The sequence below is a fragment of the Saccoglossus kowalevskii genome, chromosome 1 (genome assembly GCF_978046115.1).
Source record: "Saccoglossus kowalevskii chromosome 1, keSacKowa6.1, whole genome shotgun sequence".
In the NCBI taxonomy this organism is placed as follows: Eukaryota; Metazoa; Hemichordata; class Enteropneusta; family Harrimaniidae; genus Saccoglossus; species Saccoglossus kowalevskii.
Genome location: NC_140641.1, coordinates 19,811,164 through 19,838,854, shown reverse-complemented (window position 1 = coordinate 19,838,854; position 27,691 = coordinate 19,811,164). Strand labels below are relative to the sequence as shown.

At 38.1% G+C, this 27,691-nt stretch overlaps 3 protein-coding genes across 3 annotated transcripts; 1 reads left to right on the top strand and 2 right to left on the bottom strand.

Annotated features, from left to right (window-relative positions):
- Positions 1-5: 5 nt before the first annotated feature.
- LOC100368557 (extracellular calcium-sensing receptor-like) lies at positions 6-6,049 on the top strand. The gene is made up of 4 exons (XM_002731558.1): positions 6-852; positions 3,389-4,269; positions 4,454-4,577; positions 4,746-6,049. Exons 1-4 carry the CDS (start codon positions 6-8, stop codon positions 6,047-6,049), a joined length of 3,156 nt encoding a protein of 1,051 aa, XP_002731604.1.
- Positions 6,050-8,521: 2,472 nt separating this feature from the next.
- LOC100367805 (receptor tyrosine-protein kinase erbB-4-like) lies at positions 8,522-15,613 on the bottom strand. The gene is made up of 8 exons (XM_002731553.4): positions 15,541-15,613; positions 12,910-13,036; positions 12,184-12,348; positions 11,277-11,476; positions 10,576-10,708; positions 10,294-10,342; positions 9,663-9,729; positions 8,522-8,838 (listed from the first exon to the last, which is right to left on the bottom strand). The coding sequence occupies exons 1-8, from the start codon at positions 15,611-15,613 to the stop codon at positions 8,678-8,680; spliced, it is 975 nt and encodes a 324-aa protein (XP_002731599.1). The 3' UTR covers positions 8,522-8,677.
- A 6,504-nt stretch (positions 15,614-22,117) lies between these two features.
- Positions 22,118-25,481, bottom strand: LOC102802569 (uncharacterized). Its single transcript, XM_006812482.2, has 6 exons — positions 25,343-25,481; positions 25,215-25,236; positions 24,608-24,916; positions 24,014-24,285; positions 22,731-22,990; positions 22,118-22,336 (listed from the first exon to the last, which is right to left on the bottom strand). Exons 1-6 carry the CDS (start codon positions 25,409-25,411, stop codon positions 22,315-22,317), a joined length of 954 nt encoding a protein of 317 aa, XP_006812545.2. The 5' UTR covers positions 25,412-25,481; the 3' UTR covers positions 22,118-22,314.
- Between the last annotated feature and the right edge of the window lie 2,210 nt (positions 25,482-27,691).

The following is a 27,691-nucleotide window of genomic DNA, read 5'->3' as shown; positions in this document are numbered from 1 at the left end:
TCAAAATGACGGCGTCTCAGTTCAACATACTAGTAAACCACAGAATCACGTGTATGATTTTATACGTATATCTGGTACTATATGCCGGGGCATCGATCGTTGTCCGACATGACGGTGATTTTATCATCGGGGGTTTGTTTAACCTGCATAGCAGCACTTACATCGTCGATGATACTCTTTCGCGAGGGCCGATAGAGGAAACATGTGTTGGGTTCTCGTGGGGTGGGTTTCTACGCTCACAAGTTATGACCTACGCAGTCGATGAGATAAACAATCGCAGCGATATTTTGTGTAACATCACGTTAGGATACGATATACGAGACGTATGTTCATCAACATCAAAATCCCTGTCGGAAACTTTTGATTTAATGGTGAGAAACGAAGTTCAAGTCGGCGCGGTTATTGGGGCCGGCGGTTCGGATACAACCATGGCGGTCGCCGAACTACTGAGTGTGTACAACGTCCCGATGCTTAGTTACGCTGCGACTACGTCAATGCTTGACGACCCGGTAAAGTACAAATCTTTTCTTCGTACCGTACCAAACGACATTCATCAAGCTAACGCCATGGTTGAGCTTGTGACTTCGTTCGATGATTGGAACTGGGTAGGTATTATCGGGATCGACAATTTCTACGGACGGCCAGCCACTGCAGAGTTCGAGGTGCTTGCGAAGAAAAGGGGAGTATGCATTGCCTTATACGAACTTATTCTGCCAAATTGCAGCGATGACATCGTCGATGACGTCATCGATAAAATATATGAAAATCCATCGGCAAAGGTAATCGTCGCGTTTCTGTACTGGGATGAAATATCTAGAATAGTACAAAGAATGGCACTTCGGAATATAACAGGTAAGACGACTACTAAAATCGGAGGAGAAACATTCTCCTCACAGCCACAATTCTTCCATATTCCAAGAACAGGCCCGTAGCCAGTACTTTTGAATAGGGGGTTCGAAAACAACAATAAATGATATATTTGATGTGAAACGTGTGAATTTTATAATATTTAAAAAGTGTGTTTGAGCTCTGTTACATACATTTTTATATTCTCCGTTTTAAATTCAATTGTGTTAAGTTGGTAAGTTATTCCACATAATATTTTTGAACTATTTTACCATTTTATAGAAGGGGTCCTAGGCCATTCCCCACCCACAAACACACCCACACCCTTGATCCATTTCGGCAAAATGTTGTACACAAAAAAAGACAAGACTGTACGTATCTTAGCATTATTGTCCAAGCATTTTAAGGTAGAATGCTACTCACGAGCTTTTTCGCTCTTCACAGATGTTAGCGCACATAAAAGTGACACAATTTCATGTCGAAGTCTGTCTACAATTATTCATTTTAGTATTATTCAGTTATGTAATTTTATTTCTGTACAGGGCCTCACCACATCGTACAAAATGTAATGGGTAGAAAAGTGCATATCGCGTTTTAAACACAATACAACATCCATGTAAACATATGGTACTAAGTTAAGCTGGATTCATATTCATCTCATCGCTTGAAAACTTTTAAAAGATACAAAACTAGTTGATATATGGTGTGGCAGTTTGTATAGCGACGATCATTAGATCATTATAAAATGAACATATAAAAACAAAGTGAATTTCATTTTCTATCATGATAAATTCAAATGTATCACTGCAAAAACTAAAAAAATATTGATCTAACTGTATTTGTGTGTGTGTGCCTAATTCAACATTATGTTTATGGCCAAAACAGCGAAAACTCGTGAGTATATATTTTAGTCTATAATTGCTTGCCAATAAATCTCCTAGGTTATAATACTACATTGATTTTTCCGAAAGTACACAGCCTGGATGATTGTGAAATTGAGGCATGCCATTCTTGCTGACAACAATTTTTTTTATTCTTTGAGTAAATATCCCTAAGAAATTTGCAGTATCTGCAACTTGTTTTTCAAACCAGGCAATGCCGAAACCGTATTTGAACAGGAGATTTTTATGTGGGTTTCCCAAGTAAGTCTGCCGGTCTTGTCTAATCGTTTACGTATGATATAACATGTTTTGGGGCTCCAGCTATTTCCCAGACTTACTTGGGAAATATGTTCAAATATATCTGCAAAATGTTGCCTGTACCCTCTCGATTTTCGAATTTTGGTACCCCCTATCGCTACAATAAGAAATAGCTGGCACAATGATTGCATCAAACAAATTAAATGCACTAACCAATGGCATACTACCAAGTTTCTTGCAGTACGTGAATTTGTTGGTTTACTGTAAATCTGTTTTTAGAGGGCGGTAAAATAATATGCATATAGTAGCAGTTTAGCAGCGGTCTCAATAAACTTCAATGACTACATCTCCTTTTTATAAACCCACTAAAAATATAGAAAATTTTCTAAGACATCAAAAAAAAAACGTGTAAAAAAAATATGTTTTAAAAATATGGTTTATCGCATAGTTTAAGTGCTGAAGCAACACTGTGGGATAAATTTTTTTAATGATGTTTTCAACCCTTAGCTGTACACTATGCCCAATAACACAGGCTACACGTACTAATACAATAAGTTGACTACATTTGGCTGATACACTTAGAACAAAACAGTATATATGCCATCATTAACTTGAAGAATACAAAACTAATGAACCAATATGAAAGTACAGTGTGGTGTTGCCGTCTCAATCCCGTTCGAACCCCACACTTTACTAACTGAGCAAACACTGGCACAAGACAAACGGACCTATTCTGTCAGGACCACCACATCCTTCAGAGAATGACTACCATTACATTATTGTTTCAATGTTGCTTTAATATTTAACTGCAGCTGCTTGAACGCGATCTTCATTACACCATCGCGGAATCACCGAATAAAAGCTTGCCCATACATAACAATCTGTTTTGATTGGCTGCTGTTGAACTGAGACGGCGTAACTTCACGATTGACGTTTAAAGCTCATCATGATTGCCACCTAAATGCTCATTGCTATGCAATTTCGACCGAGTCGTTACCTCACTGAGTCAAGTGATTTAAACGATGATAATTATTTTAATTAATACTGTTTGTTTTATTATGTTCTAATCTACTATCATAAATCTATTCACTTCCAAAATTTAGGGGGTTCGATCGAACCCCCCGACCCCCCCCCCAAAAAAAAAAAACTACGGGCCTGTTCTATTTAGATTTCAATCTTAAAATCGGCCATATTTTTCGAAAGAAATCATTTTGGGTGCAAATCACCCTGGATGTGCTCCTGGAACGGTAACTCAATCATGCGAAAACCAAGTACACCGTCATTGTATCGGATTGTTACATATCAGCGTTTAGTTGATTTGGTTCTATTACTAGTATGTTAATTTTATTCAAAAATACATGTATTCTAAAACAGATCTAACAACTGTCACTGTGTCATTACAGATCGAATATTGGTCGCAAGCGAAGCCTGGTCGATGAGTACATCCATTGCCTCTACCGAACTTGAACGGCAAGTTACCGAAGGAAGTCTAGGAGTTGTTCTTCCAGCACGGAATATTCCAGGATTTTATGACTATATTAACAAACTTAATCCATTTAACGAAAATAATATCTTAGTTTCGGCTGCATGGGAAACAGCTTTCAATTGCAGTATGCCCATGACCGCGAAAGAGACGCGCCCAACAACTCAGGGTGGCGCAAGGAACAACACCGCAGAAATCATGACGTCATCAGTTGAATCACACATACAGCACTCTGGTTATATCACGCACATCCCAACGACAGTTTATTGTTCCGGTGAAGAATCTTTTTCAACGCATTTAAATGATAGTTTATCGTCGTCAGCTTTTTTATACCGCGTCTATCTCGCCGTTTACGCCATTGCGCATGCGTTGGACGACATAACTCGTTGCGAGTATCCTGATGGACTTTTATCGGGTGGCACATGTCCCGATGTATGGAATCTGAAACCATGGCAACTGTTGAAATATTTACAGAATGTGAACTTCACGGACGTTTTTGGACACCACATTTCTTTTGATGACGACGGTGGCGTTGGGGGCGTATATGACATTGTGAACTGGCAGAACGGCAACACCAAAGTTCCCGCCAAATGTGCACTCATGGATGATGGTCAATCTGACATGTCCAACTGCGAGCCATCCTGGGATGAAAACGACTCTATTCTCGTTGATGAGAGTAAAGAACACCCAGAGTATATTCAGGTTGTTAAAATAGGTCGATATGACCATCGTCAAATTTCAATGAACAATGGCCTACAAATTAATCATGGAGATATTACGTGGAAGAATTCGTGCAAAACAGTAAGTATTTTATCTGACACGTATTAAAACGACACTGTTCTCACACAGCGTGCGTTCCAATAATGTATTTTACACGCGTTGTATGGGACCCAAGTCGAAGACGCTACGGTGCGGCGTCAACTGTGGTTTCATTATCAGTAACAAAAAAAATGTATCTACGTATCTTTCACCCATTCCTTCCCAGATTCCCACATCACGATGTAGTGCCCCGTGTGATCCCGGCAAAAGAAAAGGAATATTATCAGGATTTCCAACTTGCTGCTACGAATGTATCACGTGCTCGGAAGGAACAATCACAAACGACACCGGTGAGTGTAAAATTTGAATTGTTCGGCGCCACTCAATTCAACACCTGGTCTTTTGTTTATATGCAGATTAGTAAAAATTTTATATGTTAATTAGTAAACAGTCATGTTATTTGTATATGCAGTTTAGTAGCCCACCACATTTGATCTAACATGTAATTTTTTTTACAGATTCTACAGATTGCACAAAGTGTCCAGAGGGCACTTGGCCTAACGACGAACAAACAATGTGTAAGGATAAATACCTCGAATACTTAGCTTGGGACAACCCCGAAGCTATCGCGTGCATGGTATTAGCAGGTCTCGGAATCCTAGCAACTGTCATCGTCATGGCAACATTCCTCAAGTTTCGCAACACTCCAGTAGTTAAAGCTTCAAATAGAGAACTGAGCCTCCTCTTCATGGGCAGTCTGATTGTTTGTTTTTTGTCTGTTTTCAGTTGTATGGGCGAACCAACCAATACTCAGTGTGTCATCCAGGTGCCTCTGCGCAGTCTCAGTTTTACAATGTGTGTATCCATCTTATTGGTTAAAACGCATCAGATCATGACGGTGTTCGAATCAAAAGTGCCACGCGCGGGTCGGTGTCTCTTCAAGGCCCAGTTACAGGTGTTTGTCGTATTGGTATTAACAGCTGGGCAGGGTATCGTAGTATTTCTGTGGCTATGTCTTAACCCTCCGAAAGCCGTGTATTTCCCGAATATAGCAAAGGAAGTCATTTATCTGGAATGCGATTCGGACTTCTCCGCACCAATCCTCGTAATGTTTGCGTACACCTGGGTTATTGCTGCTGTGTGTCTCGGTTTCGCTTTCAGAACACGAAAACTACCGGAAAATTTCAACGAATCAAAATTTATCACTTTTGCTATGGTGATATATTTCATGGCATGGCTGACTTATTTTCCCAGTTATTTCGGCACGAATGGCAGATTTAAAGCCCTCTGTCAGGTTATTCTGTTACTTGCCTCGAGTTACGCCATGTTGCTTTGTATTTTGATCCCAAAGTGTTTTGTCATACTCTTCAAACCGCATTTGAATACAACAGAGTACGTGAGGTCAACAACACTAAGTCACGCCAACCGTCGGGCATCGGCAGTTATGGACACGCGAAGACGAAAAAGTATGATTAATCCCGTGCTAACAAGCACAGAAAATATAGAAGATGGCGAAAATTGTCTTCACGTTGATACCGATAATGATGGAAAATCCACGCAATCGCCTTCCGAACCGAATCACAACCAGCATAGACACCACTGTCGACAGCTTTTCGGGGAAAATAACGAATTCACCTTATCACAGGTAGTAATATGCCATCATGACACTGAGCTAGATTCCAAGGTTAATGTCTTCAGAGTCAGGATAATTCCGCCGTCACCACAAAGTCATATCAGTAGGACGACGATGTGCCCTGCGTCTGCGCGCGATTCGATCGAATTGGTGGCATCACATGGTTTAGATAATCCTACATTCAGTTAATGAACGCCATTTCACACATTTTCCATAATATACCCGAACACGTGTCATGCAAACACATCAACTGTTGTTGGAAACGTTAATATTACGCAATAACGATGAACAATAGTTGTGTTCACGTTACACGAGGTACGGGCTAAGATTTGAGCTGATTTAAGTTTATCTAGCATATTTGCATTTCGCACAGCGAGGCTAAGGGGTGCCATCAGTCGGTGACCTTTGGCAAGCCGCTATTTACGAACGAAAAATACTGCTGACATGTTTCGTTTTGAAGCGACGTGCACAGGAGAGAAGACGGACCCAACTTGGATGCACAGAAACAGTATACAACGGCGTAACAGAATACAGAGTTTTATTAATGCATGTCGTAGACAGCGAACCAAATGTATTTTGTCTACACCCAAAGTTCGCCATAGAGGGCGCTTAGCCCCGGGCTAAGCGTTCGCGCACACTTTGTTAGCCCGTGCACGGTTACTAAAACAGAAACCGTGGCCCGTGCTAAGGGTCTAGATTTAACCCGTACTTAGCATTCCTTAGCCAGTGCTAAGCGTTCACGCACGTTTTCTTAACACGGGCTAAGGAATTTGACCTCTTAGCCCGTGCTAAGGAGCTGTGCATGAACGCAATTAATATTTAAAATCAAAAACAAAACGAAAACCTAGTGAAAATATATATATATATATATTGTTTACATGAAATTTGAACGCGCGACGTGGTGACTGTATCGCTTTAGGAAGCGATGTTATACACATATTTCATACAAAACAAAACTAATTAAACTTCTATATACGACAATGTAAAAACTAGAACAGCAGGACCACTTTACACGGAGCCAATGAGTAACGTTACCGACATTCTAAATAATTTATAAGAGATATTTGTTTAGGTTTTTAAAAAAACAAACGAATAGTTACTGTAATAAACAGATGTTGAAAATCCCAAATAATAAAACCAATACAACAACACTGGCCTTTCAAAAATTGACCCAGCTGACTCTGTCATAGCCCTGAGTACTGTCCTGTGGGTTGGCCTCCTTCCGCTGATCATTCGGCCCCCACAGTCCTGAGAAGTCGCATAGACCGAGGATTCGACACTATTTGAAGGAATGTATCGGGCGATTTAAGAGGCAATTAGCTTTGCAGTTAAAAAAAATAAGCAATCGATACGTCTAACTATTCTAAATGCATTAACTGGGAGCGAAATTACTTAAGATTCCCCACAAATCGACATTTTCCAACGTCAACCGAAAATATACACCGCCATCTTGTTTTTGACGTATGTATCTGATGTATTAACAAAACGTTGGTTCGTTGCGTAAAACTAGCTTTCACCAACGTTCCAGTACTGTAGGTTCATTTTTCGGCCATATTTGTGATCGCTAGATTGGTCGATAGATGTTTTAGCTGGTTACAATCATGAAAACTGCAGAACGGTTCTCCGCCATAAATTTGTAGGCGGGTGTCGAATCCTCGGTCTATGCACAGTCACTCTGCTAGTAGAGTGAATGTGGTCTATGCGACTTCTCAGGACTGTGGGGACCGAATGATCAGCGGAAGAAGGCCAATCTACAGGACTGTACTGAGGGCTAACTCTGTCAGTGCTCAATCTAAAAGTTTCAGTCCACCAAGGTTTTCGATAAAATTCCAATCACAATTTTAAAACTTGTTTTTTCTGATATAATTTTAAATAAAAAGTTTGAATACAAGCATGCCATCTCTTGCAATAGTTTTTTTTTCAAAATAGAGAGAATTACATTGTAATTGTGGTGTGAAACCTACATATAGATAGATCTATATAAACTATATGTTTGTCATCAGCATTGATGCGAACCGTCGACGTAACTAGCCTTTAACGTACACAAAACGTTTTATTATCACATGTCATTATCAATTAGTAGTACGCTTTGTATTGAACCAGGGAGCTTTCTTCGTAGCTTCCTGATTGAACTAAAATATAAAACAAGCAGCCTGTCGGCTGAGATAGCTCCGCTGTTAGCAATGCACATTTCAATTAAAGAACAGAAGATATCATCAGAAAATGAACAATATGTATAGTATCAAAGCAATCAGACTTACGGTTTTCAACAATATTGGAAAATATCACTTTTTACCAAAAATGACAAAAATATTCACCAAAATTAGAGAATTGAAGATATCATGAAATGAACAAATCTAAGAGAGTCTACCCAAGGTACATGTACACCAATTATCAAAGCATTCAGGCTTGTAGTTTTCAAGAAGAAGTCAAAAAAGTAAAACATTGACACGGACGACGACGGACGACGGCGGACAATCACTCATATGATAAGCTCCGCTCGACGAAGTCGACAGCGAAGCTAAAAAGGGGAACTACAGAGTACTTTCCGTAAATGCGAACGTGATAGACGAAACAACACGATATGACAGAGCGCTACCAAATTGCATGCTGTTCCCGAGTAAATATTACTGTGGCTGTAAAATACATGTATACATAGTATTATTTATCTTTCGAACAATTTTATTTTTCATAATAAATAAGTGTTCCAACATGTCGATAGTTAAGTGGATTGCACCCTGTATTATAATGATTATTAATAGATAATGTAATGCATGTTTGTGTGATTATAAGTATGTACAATAAATGCTAATATCGTTACAATAATTCTTGATTGTCGTTGTCTTCTTGGTGTTCCTCTTCAGAAAGAATGCGTAGACGTTCTTGCATATCATTTAGTTTACTTGTAAGACGATCAACTTCAGCCTGCAATTGTATGTTCTCTGCTTCCTTCGTTTCTAGTGACGTGTGACATTCGGCTGAAACAAACAAACAAAACGCCAGTTGATAATTAGACCATGCACTTAAAAAATACACTTTACACACAGTATTTTTTCGTTACACTTGTTACCCTTAACATTTGAAATTCGCTTTTTCATTCTCTTTCTCGGAGATCCTTGCGGCCAGAACACCGAAAGTAGAAATGGAAATCTGCTTGGGAGATTGGCCTTCGCTGATACTCGGCTATTTCGGCCGGGTTCTCGCGATATTTTATTAGACCAACTTCATTGTTGCTTCACGACATATATTTGCCATGGCAACCACTAGTGTTTACTATTGATAAATGTCTCGTGTATATTAACATCTGCACGTTCATGATTTTGTGGTACTGAAAAATACATTATTTTCACTGGAATTTATTTTCGCTGAAAACAGTTTTCAGGCATTATGTGTGGATCTCATATTCACTGTGTTGTATCAAGACTCAATGTAAAGTATAGGAAAAATACCATTTTCACTGGAATTTATTTTAGAGGAAAAATGCTTTCAGCGAAAATAGCGAAAATGAAATCCATTTGTAAATAAAGTATTCCACAGTACATCGAAATAACAATTTACAAGCAATATTAACTTAGCGATAAATCACTAGGATACTCGGATTCTTCTGCAATTAATAAATAATGTTTCTGGCCGACGAACATTATGGTGGATATAATAACTAATTGATGACGTTACCGGACACGTGACAAAGCAATTGGTAGATTAGTATTAGTTGGTTCAGCATCTGTTTGTAGGTCCATGTTTGACATACTAGCACATTTTTCCACTGAATGTACACAAAAGTTTTGTTAAATAAGCTTACCTAAGCACACCTCGTAGTTGTCGCCATTGCAGTTAACACTTAAAATACCAGGCACCCCTTCCGCTTCCTGTAAACAAAGAAATGAATGATTCAGCCACGCACAGTAACTCTACTAGTAGAGTGACTGTGAGCCACGGTTCTCTCACAAGAGACTGTGACGTCATCACGTATACATTTATGTATAAGGCCAGACTTTTATTATCCCTTGTTTCGCGAACCCGCCGAATGAACAGGAGCCGAAAATGAAATAAAAATAACATTTTATTTCAGCGTAATTTCTCGCGCCCGCCGACTTGTAAGCGCAAAAAAATGCTAAAAAATTATTATTTTTATCTTCATTTTTTTACCGCCCGCCGCATAACAAATCCAAGTTACATTTTCGTGGGAGTATCATGATCAAAGTACCGAAGCCTCGCGCAGATGAGAAACACGGTTATACATGGAATAAAATTTTATTTCATTTCTTCTCTCCGATCAATGATCCCACTTACAATTCTTTGAGATTCACACAAATCTAGTGGAAAAAAAGAATTAATTTTTTTTTTCGCCCTCCTCAAAAACATTGCCTTATAAAAACTCGAGAAACAAGGAATAAAAAAAGTCTGGCCTAACATATAAATTGTTATCTCACCTCTTCAATTCTTCCACATTCTTTTTCTGCTTCTGATTTGATATATAAGCTGTGAAGATAATCGGATGGACACGCGTGGTGAGTTAGATTGAAAGATTTGCATCAATCGACTATATATTTATTCTTCAAAATTTGGCGGTACTTCAAATTACATCTATTTTAAGGGATTTATTAGTGGCTATAACACGACTACTTGCAAACTAGGACGAACAAAATGGAAGATTTGATGACATACTCGAACAACAACCTCAGTTGAAAATGAAAGACGAAAACAATCCTCACCCGTCGCTTCTATTGCAGCTATCAATGCACGTGTCGTCTAACCGGTAGCTTGCACACGATCCACACTCATCCGCACCTGGGCCCCAGCATCCCATACTACTGCATTGTTCATTGCATACGTGCCCCTCATTTCCTGGAATACAACAAAATAGAATAGGTCATTTGCATTTGTAATTCTGCTGCCACTGCGCCGCGACACACATGAAACAAAAGAACAATTCATTCACGAATACTGATTTATTCGTAGTTCTTATATGTTAACACTTTGCATTTTAAAGGGCGGCAGTCGCTGCGCTGTGCATGTGCGACATTTGTGTTGATAAACATTGATTTTCCCACAATCCAATGCGCTCTCCTCGTGGAAATCAAAAGTTTGAGGTTTGACCTGGGCGCGACTTGCACTAATTACCTTTCAATCACCTAAAAGAATACCTAATTGAAGCTTGTTAACGTCTGAGTTTATTTGTACTCGTTGATATGTGCATCAGTCAAAGTCGCCATCTTTGTTTATACGAAACCCATATATCTCGCGCATGTGTGGCGCGACGACTACCGCCCTTTAAGTTTGTCACAGTCAGTCAAAATTCATTAACTAAAAGCTCATTTGAGAGTTGCCACAACACTGCCCTGAAACATCTTACTACAAAGAATAATTTGTACCCCCCTCCCTAACATTTTTAATGGTCAACCACATTACTTACTGCAAATATCTGGCGGTCTGTTATAGGCAATGAGGGCGCCCTGATTCCGCTGTACCGTTTCCGGTAGTATGCCCAATATAGGTTCCAAATAACACAGGAAAGGGTTCCGCCTTATGTACACGTTCCCCCTGATAATACTTGACATCGATTTCAAACCCAATGATACCAAGTTGGTTCCTGTTATAATCAGTGAATATCCACTAAAAGAAATAATATATATATATATATACGTAAACAATAGTTTAAAATGACTAAATAGTGAGATTTCGACTAGCGCCGCCACTATTATTGGTGTTGTTATTATTATTATTATTATTATTATTATTATTATTATTATTATTATTATTATTATTATTATTAGTACTTTAAGAACGAACGGCAAAACAATATAATATACTAATGAATCTATTTATAGTACATTGATTCAGCACAGAATGTTGACTCGAATGTTTCAAATGACTAAATTTGTATAAGCTGGAACATATATTGTTTGTCACCTCGACCGTTATTATTTTTTTTACTATAATCTGTTTACTATAAACACAGATTTTACTACTAGTATTTAGTAGCAATGCAGATCCCGATATTTGCAAAAAAAAATCCATTATTACAATAATAGTAATGGTTGATTTTCGAATTTTCGATTTTCGATTTTGTGAAACAAACCGAGTGTATGCCACACAGCTCATTCACATGTACTGTAAAATACGTTATTTTAGCTGGAATTAATTTTCGCTGAACAACAATTTTTTGGTGTTTTGTGTGGAATTCATTTTCACTGATTTCTGATGGATATATTTGCTGGATTTTATTTTTACTGAATCATTCCTCTAGCGAAATTAGCGAAAATAAAGTATTTTACAGTATTGCCAATTCTTTCCGTTATATTGCAAACGCCGTAACTTACCTTTCGAGCTCTTCGCCATAAATATATTCTAAATTACTGAAAACTGATAGGTCGCGCTGACCTGTGTCGGATGCAAGTACCATTAGATAGCCCGTTATTATTCTAACAGTACTGAATACATTCAGCTGAAATGCGTCAATTCCTACTAGGCCAAAGAACTGATTTCTAGAAGAGAATAAATATAACAAACAAACAAATAATAATGTTATATTTCCAACAAAATGTATTACAAGTAATATACCCTACATTCTGTACAACAAGTCTTCGATATTTGTGTCAAAGCACTTACGCTCATCTACTAATCCACGCCCACATTTGCAGCCAGCGACTACATACAGTTTATGCTATTCGAATCGTACATGTACCTGTCAAGTCAAGGTGTGGTAGATTTGTATATGCAGAACTGTTATAATGATTATAATATGACTAACTGTGAACGAGGATGAACGACATAGCAAATTTGATGACGTAATTTGACAACACATATCACGTGATACTGAAACCGGCAAATATTATATTTGGTTGGTTGTCGTTTACAAATTGACATTTTAGGGAGTGTACATGTTTTTTGTTTTTCTTCCCGATTTTTTTAATAAATAATAACACAACCCGGCCTACTAGATGTCTTATAAATGTTTGTTTACCGATTACGCTGATATACAATTGCTGTACATACCTACAATTCTTATATAATATATAACTTAAAAAATTTACTGAACAACATACCCTTGAAATGTAGCTTCTGTAATAACAACATTTCCATCAATAATACTGCAGTTTTTGAACATATCGATATTCAATTCATCCACTTGGTCATGCCCTCTAAGTTCTTCTCTTCCAAAACCAGGACATACTTAAGAAAGGAAAAAAAGTACATTACGTTATATCGTTATACATCTATTTTATTTTATACATTACATTGTTAGTATCGTTAAAGCGGTAATAGCTATGATTTTGATCATTTTATGAATTACCAGATCTTACTGACATATTGCTTTAGACATGCGATGTAGTCGTCATCGTTAAAATTGGTCACGTGATAGCGCGATCGTAGAAAATTATGACACACGACGCACACTATTATTGGAAGTGAGACATAAAATCATCAGTGAGAGACCGTCAGAGTGAGGTACTGTAAAATGACTAATTTTCACTGGGTTTAAATTTCACTGATTTACCATTTCAGGCATATTCAGTGGGTTTCAAATTCACGGTTTCGTCATTTAGATAATGTGTTCTATGCTAAATTTTACATATTCACTGGGTTTTAATTAAGCGCATTTTCCAGTCAGCGAAATAAGCTAAATTAAAACCCAGTGAATAATTACCCCATTTACAGTATTTGAAGTGATTCCCGCTCTCAATGGCCTCTGTAAGTTTTGATCTTGCCCGGGGTTCACAAACTGGATCACAATGAATAACGCCATCTAGAGACCTGGGCGCAATGGGCAAGGGGCCCTCTATTTTTCACTACGAGTAGTTCTACTACCTTCCATACTTTAAAGCGAAGGGGGGTCGTCACCTGCGCACGCGCGGGAATTGAGTTTCAAGCGACGATAACAACACACGCTAAAAACGCAAAGGCTCATGGGTAGACGAGTGTTTGTAAACAATGACACGCTATGGCCATCAGACGCATACGCAGGTGACGACCCCCCGCTTTAATGTACAATGTCGGTATATACACGGTTACTAGAAAAATATATTTTAGTAACCGGCGTATATGCTGTATAGGAAATATGCAAATCGGAGACAAAATGTCGATAGTTATAGCTATTGTCGCTTCAATGTATTTATTTATAAATACAAGAATATACAAACACTGTGACTTGTAAATTATTCCTGCGTAACATTCAATATCATACCATGACAGTTTCATTATTACTTAATTTCAGTACAAATTTGAATTAGGGGTACACTTCTCAATGAAAGCTCATAGTCATCCCCGAGTCGTGTTCGATGCTGGCGACGGACATTACGTACATTCGTCTAGAAAATAACACTCAATGTATAATTTATACAATCTACTGAGAGTGAACATCCAATGTGGTAACACGGTGGAATAATGTTTGTTTCATTGTCATCGCATTATTATTTACATATACATATGGACAAAAATGGACGTTGTTTGATGTAGCACATTAAGGGCAAAATTAGTGTGTGTGTGTGTGTGATTAACACTGGGCTGAAATATTTCCCTTGTACCACGCTTCGCAGTAATCCTTCGATGAAACAATTACATTCTGCAATGCTCATATGCAGAGATTATTGTACGTACCAAAATAAACAGTGCACATGCGCATTAGAAAATACTTAGTTGTGTCATGGAGCTAGAAAGGGACTTTTTACCTCCATGGTTGTGTAATGCACGTTGAGTTCGGATTCATAATAAATCATGTAATCTAATGTATTCATTCAAGAGCTCACATGTTTGGGACAGTATTATGAACACTTGGCTTATTTGTAAATATATTCTCTGTGTTATGTATCGCGACTATGCAAGGATTTGAGCCCGGATAATGACGTGACGTGTGGCTTGCTAGCATTGGCTGATGACGTGTTAGAAATGAAACAGATGCGGAAGATGTATTTCAGTTGGCATTCCGACGATGGGATTGGTTAGTAATAAAACTTGACTATGTCATATGTGAGGAACCGCTGGTAAGCGTTTTTAGGGGGAGGTCACCCAGAATCATAGTGTAATATTAGCCTGCCACTCGTAAAAAATCCATGAAATACAACAATATGACACACATCCCCTATACCCTGGCCTACGTTTGAGCTATATTATCTTAGTTGTTATAACTAGAAAGTGTCCTATTAACAAAAACAATTGAGGGTCTATGATCAGGATCAACGTCCATCGACGTTAGAAAACACTGTTTTCTAAAGGTGTTGAGGGAGCGTGGCAGAAACTTCCTGTGTTTTGACAAACGGTCACCGTAATACTTATCAAGGTCAAATGTCTATAACTGATCGTGATTGGCTTAGCCAATAAACTGATTGTATATTTCAACAATACTTGTTGTTGTGTGTGATTTATCAGTGCGTGTGTTCATTCAGATTTGGACAGTTTCCTTCAAACGTAAACATAAAATGCCATCATCCATTTCGATTCATAACCAAGTCTGCAGCCCATAGTAACTGTGTAAGTGTTGATATATATACATATATATATATATATATATATATATATATATATATATATCGTCAGTACAACAATGGTTCACATATACCATTAAATTGCTCTGAGCCATGGACCAGAGCGACGAGTATCTAGCAACGCATTTTCAGGAACGTCTCAATCAATCGATAGAAGCTCACAGAATGTTTGTTTCGAGATAGAACTTCGCTTACCTCGTTGTGTCCGAGCATACGAAAAGAATAGCATAAGCAGCCAATAGGTCAAATGTGAGGTAGACACCGCCATTTTGAATTAACAGCAAACTTTGTCTTCTGTACTGTACGACTGCTTATCTCGTTGTCTTTAACTGCAAATTGTTTGTATAATGATATGCAGTGACGTTGCAAACAGCGTGTGTGCTATCTATATCGAAATCGATAAACAACTGACCTATATACTATTGTATGTCAAAAATGTTGCTCCTATACTGTAAAATACTTTTTTTTTAGCTGGCATTATTTTTCATTGAAAAGATATTTTGGGTGTTTTGTGTGGAATTTATTTTCATTGATTTTTGAAAAGTTGAATGTAAAATCACAGTCCCTCTATCTATGATATCTATGATAGAGGGAATGTGGTAAAATATAGAACTATTCGCTGGGTTTCATTCGCTAGTATCGTTCCTTCAGCGAAAATAGCAAAAATAAATTCCAAGCAAAACTAAAGTGTTTTACAGTATTAGGGAAAACACGTGCGATTTCGCGGACATTATTTTCAGATACTAAGACAACAAATCGATTATTTTTTTAAGGATGTAGTAGATGTTATTGCTACTGCAATTGAATACCACATTTCTGAAGTAACATATTCTTTGAATCCCATCAAATTATATATTTTAAGAAAGTTTATTTTTTTCAAATAATATGAAATAAATATTCCAACAAAAAAATGGAACCGTGTAATCACGTGATCACTGTGCAAACAGAGAGGTGTTTTTTTCGAAGAAACCGGAATAAGGCCGCAGAAATCATGTTTGTGATACTATAAAAAGTTTGAATTCAATTTCCCAGTTCGTCTACTATTGCGTGACCTAGATGTTGACCTCATAACACTTTTTAAAAACATCGTCAATGTTGTTTTAAAATATGATACCCCGCGTCAGAGTTCACAAAGGGGCGAGTTGTGTCGTATTTTCTAAAGTCAAAGTGGTAGACAAACTGTCTTTGTCAGATTTCATTAGCAGCTACCAGAGAATACTTATTCTCTAAGACAGACCGGAAACGGAAACGAGACAAAAACAGAAGATTTTTCAAGTTAGCGTGGGAGAAATAACGTTGCTAAGTATTATCGTCAGGGAAAGCTATTGTTTAAGCTAGTCTGTGATTGGTTGCTGGCAATGTTTAGGGGATTTTGACCAGTTTGTGACGTAGGCTTGTCTTTGAGAATGCCAAATTCATCGTCGTGGAGCAGCTGGGAATCGAGATCAACTCTGTAGTCTAACCCACAGTCACTTGGGGGCTGAAAATCAATAAATACTAATTTTCAATAAAAATCATCCGCTATACGTATATAAATAAACAAGTTGTGAAACACGGCACCGAGTAAATCGACACCCTGTCGGTTTCAAATGTCGATTTCTTACCTTAAAATGCGAAACAAAATTTTTAGAGGGGATCAGGTGTTACGTTAATAACCATTGCTCATAATCGCTAACTTGGTTTTATTCAAAACTGCACAAATCCCGCGTTTTCTGATGATATCCGACGATTTCATGAACGAAAATGGCCAGCAGCCAGAATCAAGGGGGATTCGCATAGAGTTCTGGGTAAATCAAGGAAATACTCGCTGTTACGGCACGCCTGATTGGCTGAAAATGAGTATGCGCACTTGATTTACCCAGAACTCTGTGCGAATCCCCCTTGATTCTGGCTGCTGGCCATTTTCGATCATGAAATTGTCGGATATCACCAGAAAACTCGCGATTTGTGCAGTTTTGAATAAAACCAAATTAGTGATTATGAACAATGGTTATTAACATAACACCTGACCCCCTCTGCACTTTTTGTTTCGCATTTTAAGGTAAGAAATCGACATTTGAAAACGACAGGGTGTCGATTTACTAGGTGCCGTGTTTCACAACTTGTTTATTTATATACGTATAGCGGATGATTTTTTTCTTGAAAATTAGTATTTATTGATTTTCAGCCCCCAAGTGACTGTGGTCTAACCCCAAATACCAATGTTTTCTTATGCGTTAAAAATCACAAAAAAAAACATAAAACACACTGTATCTTAGACTTGCTTGCAGTCTGTTGCGATTGAGATGAAAAATAAATATAAATTGCGTAAACGAGGGATGAACGCAAAAGTCATGTGACCGCGAAATCCTAACAGACTTGCCATCAGTGTAAGCGCCCTCACATTACCGGCAAGATTCGGGCTTGTAATGATTGGAGGATTGACATGTCTAATATGTTTCAACCAATCAGAAGACAGGCTAATTAACATATCAACTGAGACCCCGGAAACCATACACACTTTCTCGGATAAACTTAGATCCCGAAAACTTTACCTACTTTCTCATATCCGAATCGCATATTAGTATGCCATTTTATTTTAGATTGAATTTCAAAACAAAAAAAAAAAAAAAAAAAAACGTGTAATGTTATCAGGAGAATGTTTGGAGCGAGCCATAATAGTATTAGGATACCAAAGCTGGATTTTCGCGGTCACATGACTTTCGCGTTCACCCCTCGTTTACGCAATTTATATTTCAAGAATTTTTCATCGGAATCCCAACAGACTGCAAGCAAGTCTAACTGTATCTCAGATTTACTCAAAATGTATTACCCTCTTAAACGAAAGACCTTTCTAAGGTCTGTGCTTAAACCATCACTACAATTGTGTTTTTCTAGTTGAATGCATGCTCTATATATCATTATAAGAGAATGTGGGAAAAAAAGTAAATTTGATATTTTTAAGGGAAAAAAATCTCTACTACATCCTCAAGCTTCCAAAATACGAACATCGATATTACGGGATGTTATACTAATAGTGAAGGTTCAATTATTTATCGGTAAATATTTTCAAGTACTAGTAGTGACAAACTAACACAAATATTAGCTGATTCAAAAAATACAGAAATTACTTTTACCATTGGTGGACTTCAGCTTGTAGATAACCAAACAGGTTTCAACGTGGTTATCTGATTGTACATAAGTGATCTATATATCTGTCTACTTTTCATGGAAAATTATTATTTTAATCTACACTTTAATTTTCAACAACCAGCATTATGGAGATTTTATTAAACGAAAACTTATGGAAATTTATTTTGTTATATACTTATTCATCATCAATTTTTCACTGCAAATTGTCACTGCCAGATCAAGTGTACGTCATTCCATGTATGAATAATTATGGGTAATCATGGTATTTTACTTTTATCACAGTCACTCTACTAGTAGTACTAGTAGAGTGACTGTGCCTCCAGGGCTCATACCACTAATTGAATTTCCATAAACGACAATGTTAACATATGACGAGATTGCTATATGAAAATGATGAAGAAAGTTGAAAACATGGCTCAAAAATGGGAAATCAACATGCCAGTAATCAACCATATGAAAAAAAACTAACATGTTGGCCAGCTCAAACTCTTACAAATCTCAGGTAAACAAGACACACCTACTGTATTTGGATTGCACCTAGAGAAATCACTGGAAAAACACCAAGATTAGAACATCCAAATACACACAGAATAAACCCACAGGTACACAGCCGCTAAGTAGTAAACAAAAGACCACATGTTGGTCTCACCTTTGACCCAGACAATTACGCCCTCAAACAGGGAGCACCTGAGAAAAATATTTAAAAAATTTCATTGGTTCTTGCAAGCCATTGGTTAACTAGTGGCATGAGACCTCCATGGAACAATGAAGTAGACTACGTTAGTAGGCCCTCTGGTGCCAAGCTATTTATTTATTTATTTATTTATTTATTTATTTATTTATTTATTTATTTATTTATTTATTTATTTATTTTGTCTCTACATGGCGAACAGACTTGTACCGAGGGCTATCGTAACTGGGTAGGTCGTTCTAATCATGAAATACTTGACTTTATATGTATGCAGAAATATAATATTTATGTTGTTTATGACGTCAGTGATTCGAATAAGGTTCGCGTTTATTACATGCTATTCGAGCCGTTTTAGGCAGTGAATGTGGGGTAGTCAGGTGACCGTCCACTTACAATGACGATTAACTGTGCCGGGTGTTTATACGCTCGTAATGTGCCGGTAACTTATATTGAAGCGGGAGGGTCGTCACCTGCGCACGCGCGGGAATTGAGTCCCAAGCGACGATAACAACACACGCTAAAAACGCAAAGGCTCATGGGTAGACGCTTGTTTGTAAACAGCTACACGCTATGGCCATCTGATGCATGCGCAGTTGACGACTCCCCGTTTTAACACATGCATTTCATTAAGGTGTTTCTAGAGAACCAATGGCTATAACATTCAGTCATTTACCCCAGACCATTCGTCCCGGTGTTATCGCTATCGCCACACGAGACTCCAGCTTGTCTCCTATACAATTTGACTGCGCACATCCAGAAAGTAGATGTAGCTGTGATTGGTGGAATACTAATGAGTTGAGTGTCAATCAAACGCCCACGCTATCTTTAGTAAACAAAGTCACGTGACACGCGCCATTTTAGTTTTGATTAGTTCATCGGATCGGAGTGTCGGTGCTCGCCATCCATAAATCAAATCAAAATGATTTCTAAGGAAATTGTCGCTAAGTACATTTGAACTGCGGTCATCATTGCAAATTGAATGTGAGAAAGTTATGGAACGTCGTTTTGAACTTGAACGTGGTCGGGCAGGCGATTTCAAGGCAGCACGCTTAACCCTTTCGTTCACAGGTTGGGAGATATTAGAATGACTGACAATTTCACGCCACTGTTTTACATTATTGGCGGATTTTTCTGCGCTATCAATCTTTCTCTTACAAACTAGACATAGATGAGACGACAGAGTCGCTCCTTTCACAACGTCGCACTGGATCAAATTGGAAAGACGATTTCCATAAGTTATCCCTCCTGCTTTTCCTGGCTTGAATAAATTCACACACGACTTTAACTGTCCACAAACTCGAAGACTACACGAACACAGTTTACAATAGTCGTCCGCAACAATATGTATGTATTTCTTCGGTGTACTGATGCACGAATGCACCGTGACACGGTGTTTCTCGGGTGTCGCCATCGCTGAGAATGCCGCCGGCGCAATTTTTCACCCAACTCGCGATTCTGTTTTGCAACATTTTATCAATATTCCCTTTGACAAAATCGCCGACAAAAGCACCGCTTTGCTGATCTTTCGTTCTATAATTCTTAATGCAAACACCGACCCTAGTAGTAATTAGTAACGTCGCCTAGTACATATGAACGGTCGTCATTGCAAATCGAACATCCTTTTGAAATCGGGCAGGCGATTTCAAGGCACCGCACTTAAATATTAGCAACATATTTTTCTGAGCGGTTGTTTATTCTCTTTCAAACGAGACATAAATGTGACGACATAGTCGATCCCTTATCCACCGCTAAGAATGCCGCAATGTTTCGTTCGTTTTGCAACATGCCACAAATCGTCGAAAAAAACACCACTTCGACGGAAGCTTGCGTAATAAGGGGGTTAAAACAAGAAAACAAATGCCATGTTTAATACATATCGACCTGTTTTACTTGCGAAAGATAACGGAACATGAACTCGTTTCGTGCGACTTCGGAACCCGAAGGAACACACCAACAACGTTGAATTTACCCGCTATCTTCCAAATATGGTATATTAATTTATTCAGTTGTTTATTTAGAGTGACGTCCGCGGTCGAATGCGATTGGCTATCGATGTCAGTGCAAAGGTCATATGAATATTAAAATTAAGTGGGCGGAAGGAAAATTGTATAGGAGACAAGCTGGAGTCTCGTGTGGCGATAGCGATAATACCGGGACGAATGGTCTGGGGTATCAGTCATTTGGTGATAAGTGAAATGAAACATTATACATGTACTTGTAAATTAATGCATTTACAGTAATCGAGTTTTATGGTTTCCCAAAAATTAATTTAAATTTTGCAGTGCAACGACCACCACCCTTTAATCATCAGAGATCATCTTACTGTATCTGCAATGGAAACGCTTGAATATTGATATAATACGTTTTTGCATCAGTTTTATCGGTAACACAATTATAGTTGATTTTTAACTGGATATAAATGTATCATTGTGATTCATTTTTTTAAAAACTCGAATCAGTATAAATCATACTATTCCGACAAGGTGTTTATTCACACTTCACGTAATTAGTCAAAGCACGGCACTACGTCACAACATTCTTACATATTATTTTCATTACTAGTATAATATTAAAATGAATGTTTTCTTGATATATTGGCTTTTTGGCTTTATGTTTGAAAGGAGTATCACATAATTCTATACTCATATGAGTGTGCCCTCGCGTTCAGTTTAGGATTGCGATTGAAATAACATCAGCGAAAACAAAAATATGCAGAGTCATTTGCAGGCGTTCAGTGTTTTAAGCGAGGCAAGAATACACGTATATCACTATAACGATTCCCGTGCGGGCCGTACAATCAATTGGCGCGTATATAACACACTGGCCACATGTTGTTCGTATAGATTAAATAGAGTGACAATTGACTGAAAAACAGATCGTGTTGAAAGTAGCAAATGTTCACTTACTACGTCATATATATATATTTATAGATATTAAAACAAGAAACAATTTTGTGTTGGAAAATGAACTTATATCTAATCACATTGTTAACCAACCAAGCATCATCACTCCCACCACTACAAACAACAAATATTTCAAATAAATAAATCAGTAGTATGAAAGGTGACACCTTTAAAACAGCAAACAATTTCACGGATCACTAATTATGTCATTCATCTGTATGTTAAAGGTATCAGCCACAATTTTCAATATATTGTCACAGCTTGACTGAAATAAATAAAAATGAACATTAGAGCCAGTGAAAATTAAGGATAATTTTTCTTCAACTTTCGATAATTCTTCTTCAACTACCCAAACGGTGTTCGTGGACATTCTGGGTGTCGACCAGGATACGTATTAAGGCATTTGAAGCTTAATATGTTAATAAGTCATGTGTATATTATTTCTTTTGGTGCGGTATGGGTTAACAATGGTATGTACATTATAAGTTTATAATCTTTTTAAATTACTCTTTTGCTGTGCCGACTATATTTTGACTCGATTTTCTTTCACATTATACAAATTGTAATGCCTCCGATGTAAGTTATGATAAATCCCTTAATCCTATTACCAATTTATATTATTACTTTTGCATTAGTATTATTTATTTCTATTATATTACCTCTTCGAAATGACACACTCTTTCACGAATTCTTTCGGTAACTGCTGTACGTTATCACTCGCCTTCCCGTTCCCATATGTCAACAGTCCGCAGGCATCGAATTCTTCTCCTGCAGCGATTGTGATTGTCTTCTCCTTATAATCCCACAAGACCCGGACTTCAATATTCGTAAATACCATTATGAATTTATCATTTCCAATAAACCATTCAGCACCAGCGTAGTGATCGTCATGCACATTCACATTACCACGACCATTTAGCTGTTGCAAAGAAAAAAAAACTTAACTTGGAAAGATATGAAACATTACAACAAAAGTACATTTTTGATGATACGTTGTATTCTGACAGTGGTATTTAACGCGAACATCTATCACAAAAACGTTTCATTTTAAGTGATCATGAACTGTTATCCAATTTTAAAATGGTACATGCCAAAGAATAGTCGATCTTCTGTCATGAATTAGTTTACGCGTATCTGTTGACCGACTTAATTAGCTGATTACGAGCCAATTGCTGTGTTAAGTCTGTCATCGTTTAGACCTATTTGAAGTTTTGGACATAACTTGGCTCAGTGATTTGGAACTAATTACGAGATAACCGTCGCTATTCGGACTACTATTTCTGACAGTTGGTATCCGTAGTTATTAATGTAGTGAACGACTAATCAATAGATATGACGTATTCAGTACTTAGTGTGATTGGCTTTATGATTGAAGGTTACGGCCTAGAGTCTTTTTACTGTTTTGTAATTGGTTAGAGTTTTGAAAATGAATAAAGAGAGTTTTAGTTGGTCTTGACGAGTACACGAGGATAGACGCAGTCGAGAGTCCAGTCCTGGAGAGTCTTGGGCGAGTCTCGGGACAGCCTTGCGATAGTCTTGGGGATTTTTCCCCAGGGCGCTGTGTCTTCAAAAGACCGACTAAGACGAGAGTTGAAACGTATTTCGTTGTGTGTGTCTTATTTGACTGTAAAGCTTATGTGACTTCCCCGATCCCGTACCTCAAGGGGACGAGATATAGAGACGAGACGAGATTCCCCTCTGACACGTGTGGAGAACCCCACAGAGGAGAAAATTTACCCCTGATACTTCCTTAATTCAATATATCGCGTGTGTTACATTTCCGGCATACAAACTATTTTTAATAATATTATTTTCGCTGATTGCACATCATTTACGACTATAGATTGAATTTGGCTTATTTAATAAAATTTTCTGTCATCCAGGAAATAGACATATGTCATGAGATCTGGTGACAACGTCAGCGCACTTAGATATGACTTACTTCCGGTACTCCTTGTGGATTCATGGTCAGTACATGTGGCGCATGTACAAGATTTGGAAAAGAGTATTGGACAGAATTGAGTTGTGCTGTTGGTCCCATCGAGGTCACACTTCCATTGATGGATATTCTTGTTTTAAGGATGTTGCACTCACGTAGGAATACGTAGTCTCGAGTGCCGGACTCCGATTGAGAAGGAAAAGTGTATTTTGCGCCGTTCATAGTTTGTAATTTGAATGGTTCCATTTCAATAACTGACTGTTCACATTTACAAGCTGTTGAACAAAAAAACAAACACACTTGAATATATTCGAATAGTATAGTAACCAAATTAGTATCTAGGAAAATTAAAACTCATTATAACATACCGATTTCAAAAGTGATATGTATCCAGGTAGAAGACACAGTTTTCTGCTTGTTTTAGCTACACTGTGATAACGTATCTTAAAGCGCGGTAGTCGTCGCGCAGCGCGTGTTCGAATTTCTTGTAAATACACAATTTATTTTACACGCGTTGTATACGTCGCTATGAGTCCCATATCGAACAGGACGCGGCGCGACGACTGCCGCCCTTTAACTATGGTGCGTAACACTTACGCATTTTTATTACTTGCTCTCCCTTCATGTTGGATAGCGGCCTCTCACTGGGAGTTCTTCTTTTTTCGTTTGCCGTCCACTTCATTGTATATGACTTACACGATTCGAATCCGGCATCATAAATTTTAGTTGCTGCACTCCCCAAAAAATTGTCAGTTACGTTGAGACCTTTTTCACCGGTTATTGTGATGGTTATATCCCACGTTATCTGTATATAGCGTATATAGTGTTCCATATTTCTCCGTTGAATATACAGTACAATCCGTCCACAGTCTAGCCAGCCAGCAGCAAATTTCAGTCTCTCGTAATCTAGAAAAGCAAAGAAGACAATAATGAAATAAAATAAATTCATTCCTATACCTGGGATTGCTGTTGCGTTTACTATCCATGTTGCATGTCAGTCCGTTTTCCCATCTCCGGGTTTCCACCCCAAAGTACGCGTATACTACACCATATTACTCCTGGACATATAGAGAGCCATATACTAGTATATTGGTAATTTCTATATGCTTCAGTTTCCCCCTGAAATCGACCAAAAGACTGGTGATCATAACCCCAAATCAGAATCAGTATTACGCACAGTCAGAATAATAATATTATACATTACCTGCGTATTTGATGTGTCGGAACTGAAAATGAAAAGAGATAAAATTAATGCATGCACCACGCAATGATAATACACTCAGCTTTACTGTGACTATCACAAACTAGTAATTTATCAGAACCAGTACTCACTCCGCCGTTCAGTTCAACAGTTTCGACACTGACCACAAATACCAGAAACAAGAACATTAACTGAAACATCTCGGGAAATATTAATAAATGTACGACGTCAGTAAATCACAGTACGGCTCTGCATTGAGTAATGTGCATCAGTGTTATAGATTATCTTGCTTGTATGCAAATTGAGTGCACAATCCCTTCCAATCTGGCAATCAATGGGCGCAGTAATACCATAAGCACGAACACAGATGTAAAAATAGCCCACTGGCTATTTGGTTTTTTATGGTATCCATGTTAGTTTCTCTGCTCAGAGGCGGCGGCCGAAATGTGTGCATGGGGGGGGGGGGAAGGTGAGATCTGCTCACTATCCCTCGCGGTTGCCCCCGGTACCGCCGCCACTGTTATAAAAACATTGACAGACATGATCCAGGTCTATAAAATGTCATTATTAACGTGTTTTCTTCACCACCATTTTTTCCATACTCATAGTCACCATCAATTTTCGTGACGGCCACTTCTTATTCAGTACCTCTTTCCTCTTCCGGTCGTTCATAATAGTACTGCTAATGCTGGTGAGTGTGATGTTTCTCAAGGCAGCCATGTCAACAATTGTTGATGGTCGTGCTCAATGTAGTGAGTAGTTTTGTTAGTGACTGTAGACAAAATAGTGGACTTGATATAGTTGAAGATAATTGAGTCAATATAACAATACACTACTTTCAATTAGAATTGCGCATTTTTATTCCTGGGAGTGGACTAAAAAATCATGACCCCTTCCGCGCCCACGCACAAACAAGACTGGTATAAAACATGCTTAACCCCCAGTCTAAAACATAGACATGAGAATGAACAATACTCATTCCCAGTAATGAATTTCTGTATATGTATGCTGCACAATCCTATATATCGATTGTGTGTAATCTTTGTATGGCTGAAATCAGTTATGACTTTTCAAATGTTGGTATTTGACTAGTTTACTCATACTTACCTTACCACAATCCAATGTAAGCATTGGTTATACATTCAGACAAACTGTCCAAAGTTAGCCCGAGTTCGGAAATAAAACACTTCCAATGTACCAATAAAATCGTTCACCTGAGGGGCTGAGCGCCCAGTTCCAGTTTTCCCGGCGTAAATAAATCGTCCAGAAAATGTAGGCTGTCATGTTGATAAAGTTATGAAGACCAGAACGTTCTGTCCCTGCCTGGGCGGATAAGTATATACTTGTGATTTATTTTCCTTCAGAAAATTGTTCAGAAGTGGTTGGATTTCCACGTGGTTGTGGCAGCCATGTTAGCTGGCACTGTTCATACTGCTATGTGTGTAATTACTAATATACTTCTATTTCTCATTTAGTGTGTGCTTGAAAATTGATTGACCGTATGGAATCTGGCATTATGCTCATTTTGTGTCAAGTAGCGGCTTTTCAATCTTCATATGTCCCCTCTAAGACACACAAATCTGAATCTTTTAATAATAAAGAGTTCTAACACTGAGAGTGACTCGTGACACATTTTCTAATTCATCTACCAGCATTCGCCAAGTATCACTGGCACTGTCACATGGAAATATTAATAAGAGGGCATTAGTGCGTATACCAAACCAGACTACTGAAAGTTAACGGTTATTGGTGAACCAGAAGCATCTACTGGGCTTCGGCTGTCTACCAGGGCGCCAATAGGACAACATGATCAGAAAATGAGTCAATTGTTACAAGCGTTGACCAAGTTGGCCGAGTTGAATATTGGTAGATATAATAATGTATGGATGGACTAATTTTTGTGGCAATGTAAATAATCAGGCAATGTAAGGAAGTGTTCTGGATAGATCTTGGTCTGACCTGACCGGGCTGTAGCTGGTAATTGTGAATCCGGTGACTAGTGAGGGAACCACAAGGATTCTGGAGGCGAGTAGTCAGGAGGTAACATGCAGGAATCGGGTACAGATGCACGTTGTTTAACTTTTTTGAAATTATAAAATATGGCCGACTGGCAGCCATTGTGATTGTTAATCATGGCTTTTGTCTGTCCATTGATATTTCTCAGAGATGCCTTGATACTAGGTACAAAGATACAGTGAGGAGGTATAGATATTCACATGGATTTATTTCCTGATTTGATCCAATAAGGCTGCCTGGCGGCCATTTTGAATGGGTAAAAATTTCGACATGCATCCAGGGCTAGTTATCCTGGTGCCAGTGTGGTGTCAAAAAGTCAAAGACCTAGTGGTTTCACTTTGCTCCAGTCCCACCACACAACTCAAACAACTGATGGGTTTTGTGGGAATGACTACATCTAAGTAAGGCCTGGTACTGCAAATGGATCTCAGGGTAGAACTGTTATTACTCAAGCCATGTGGTGT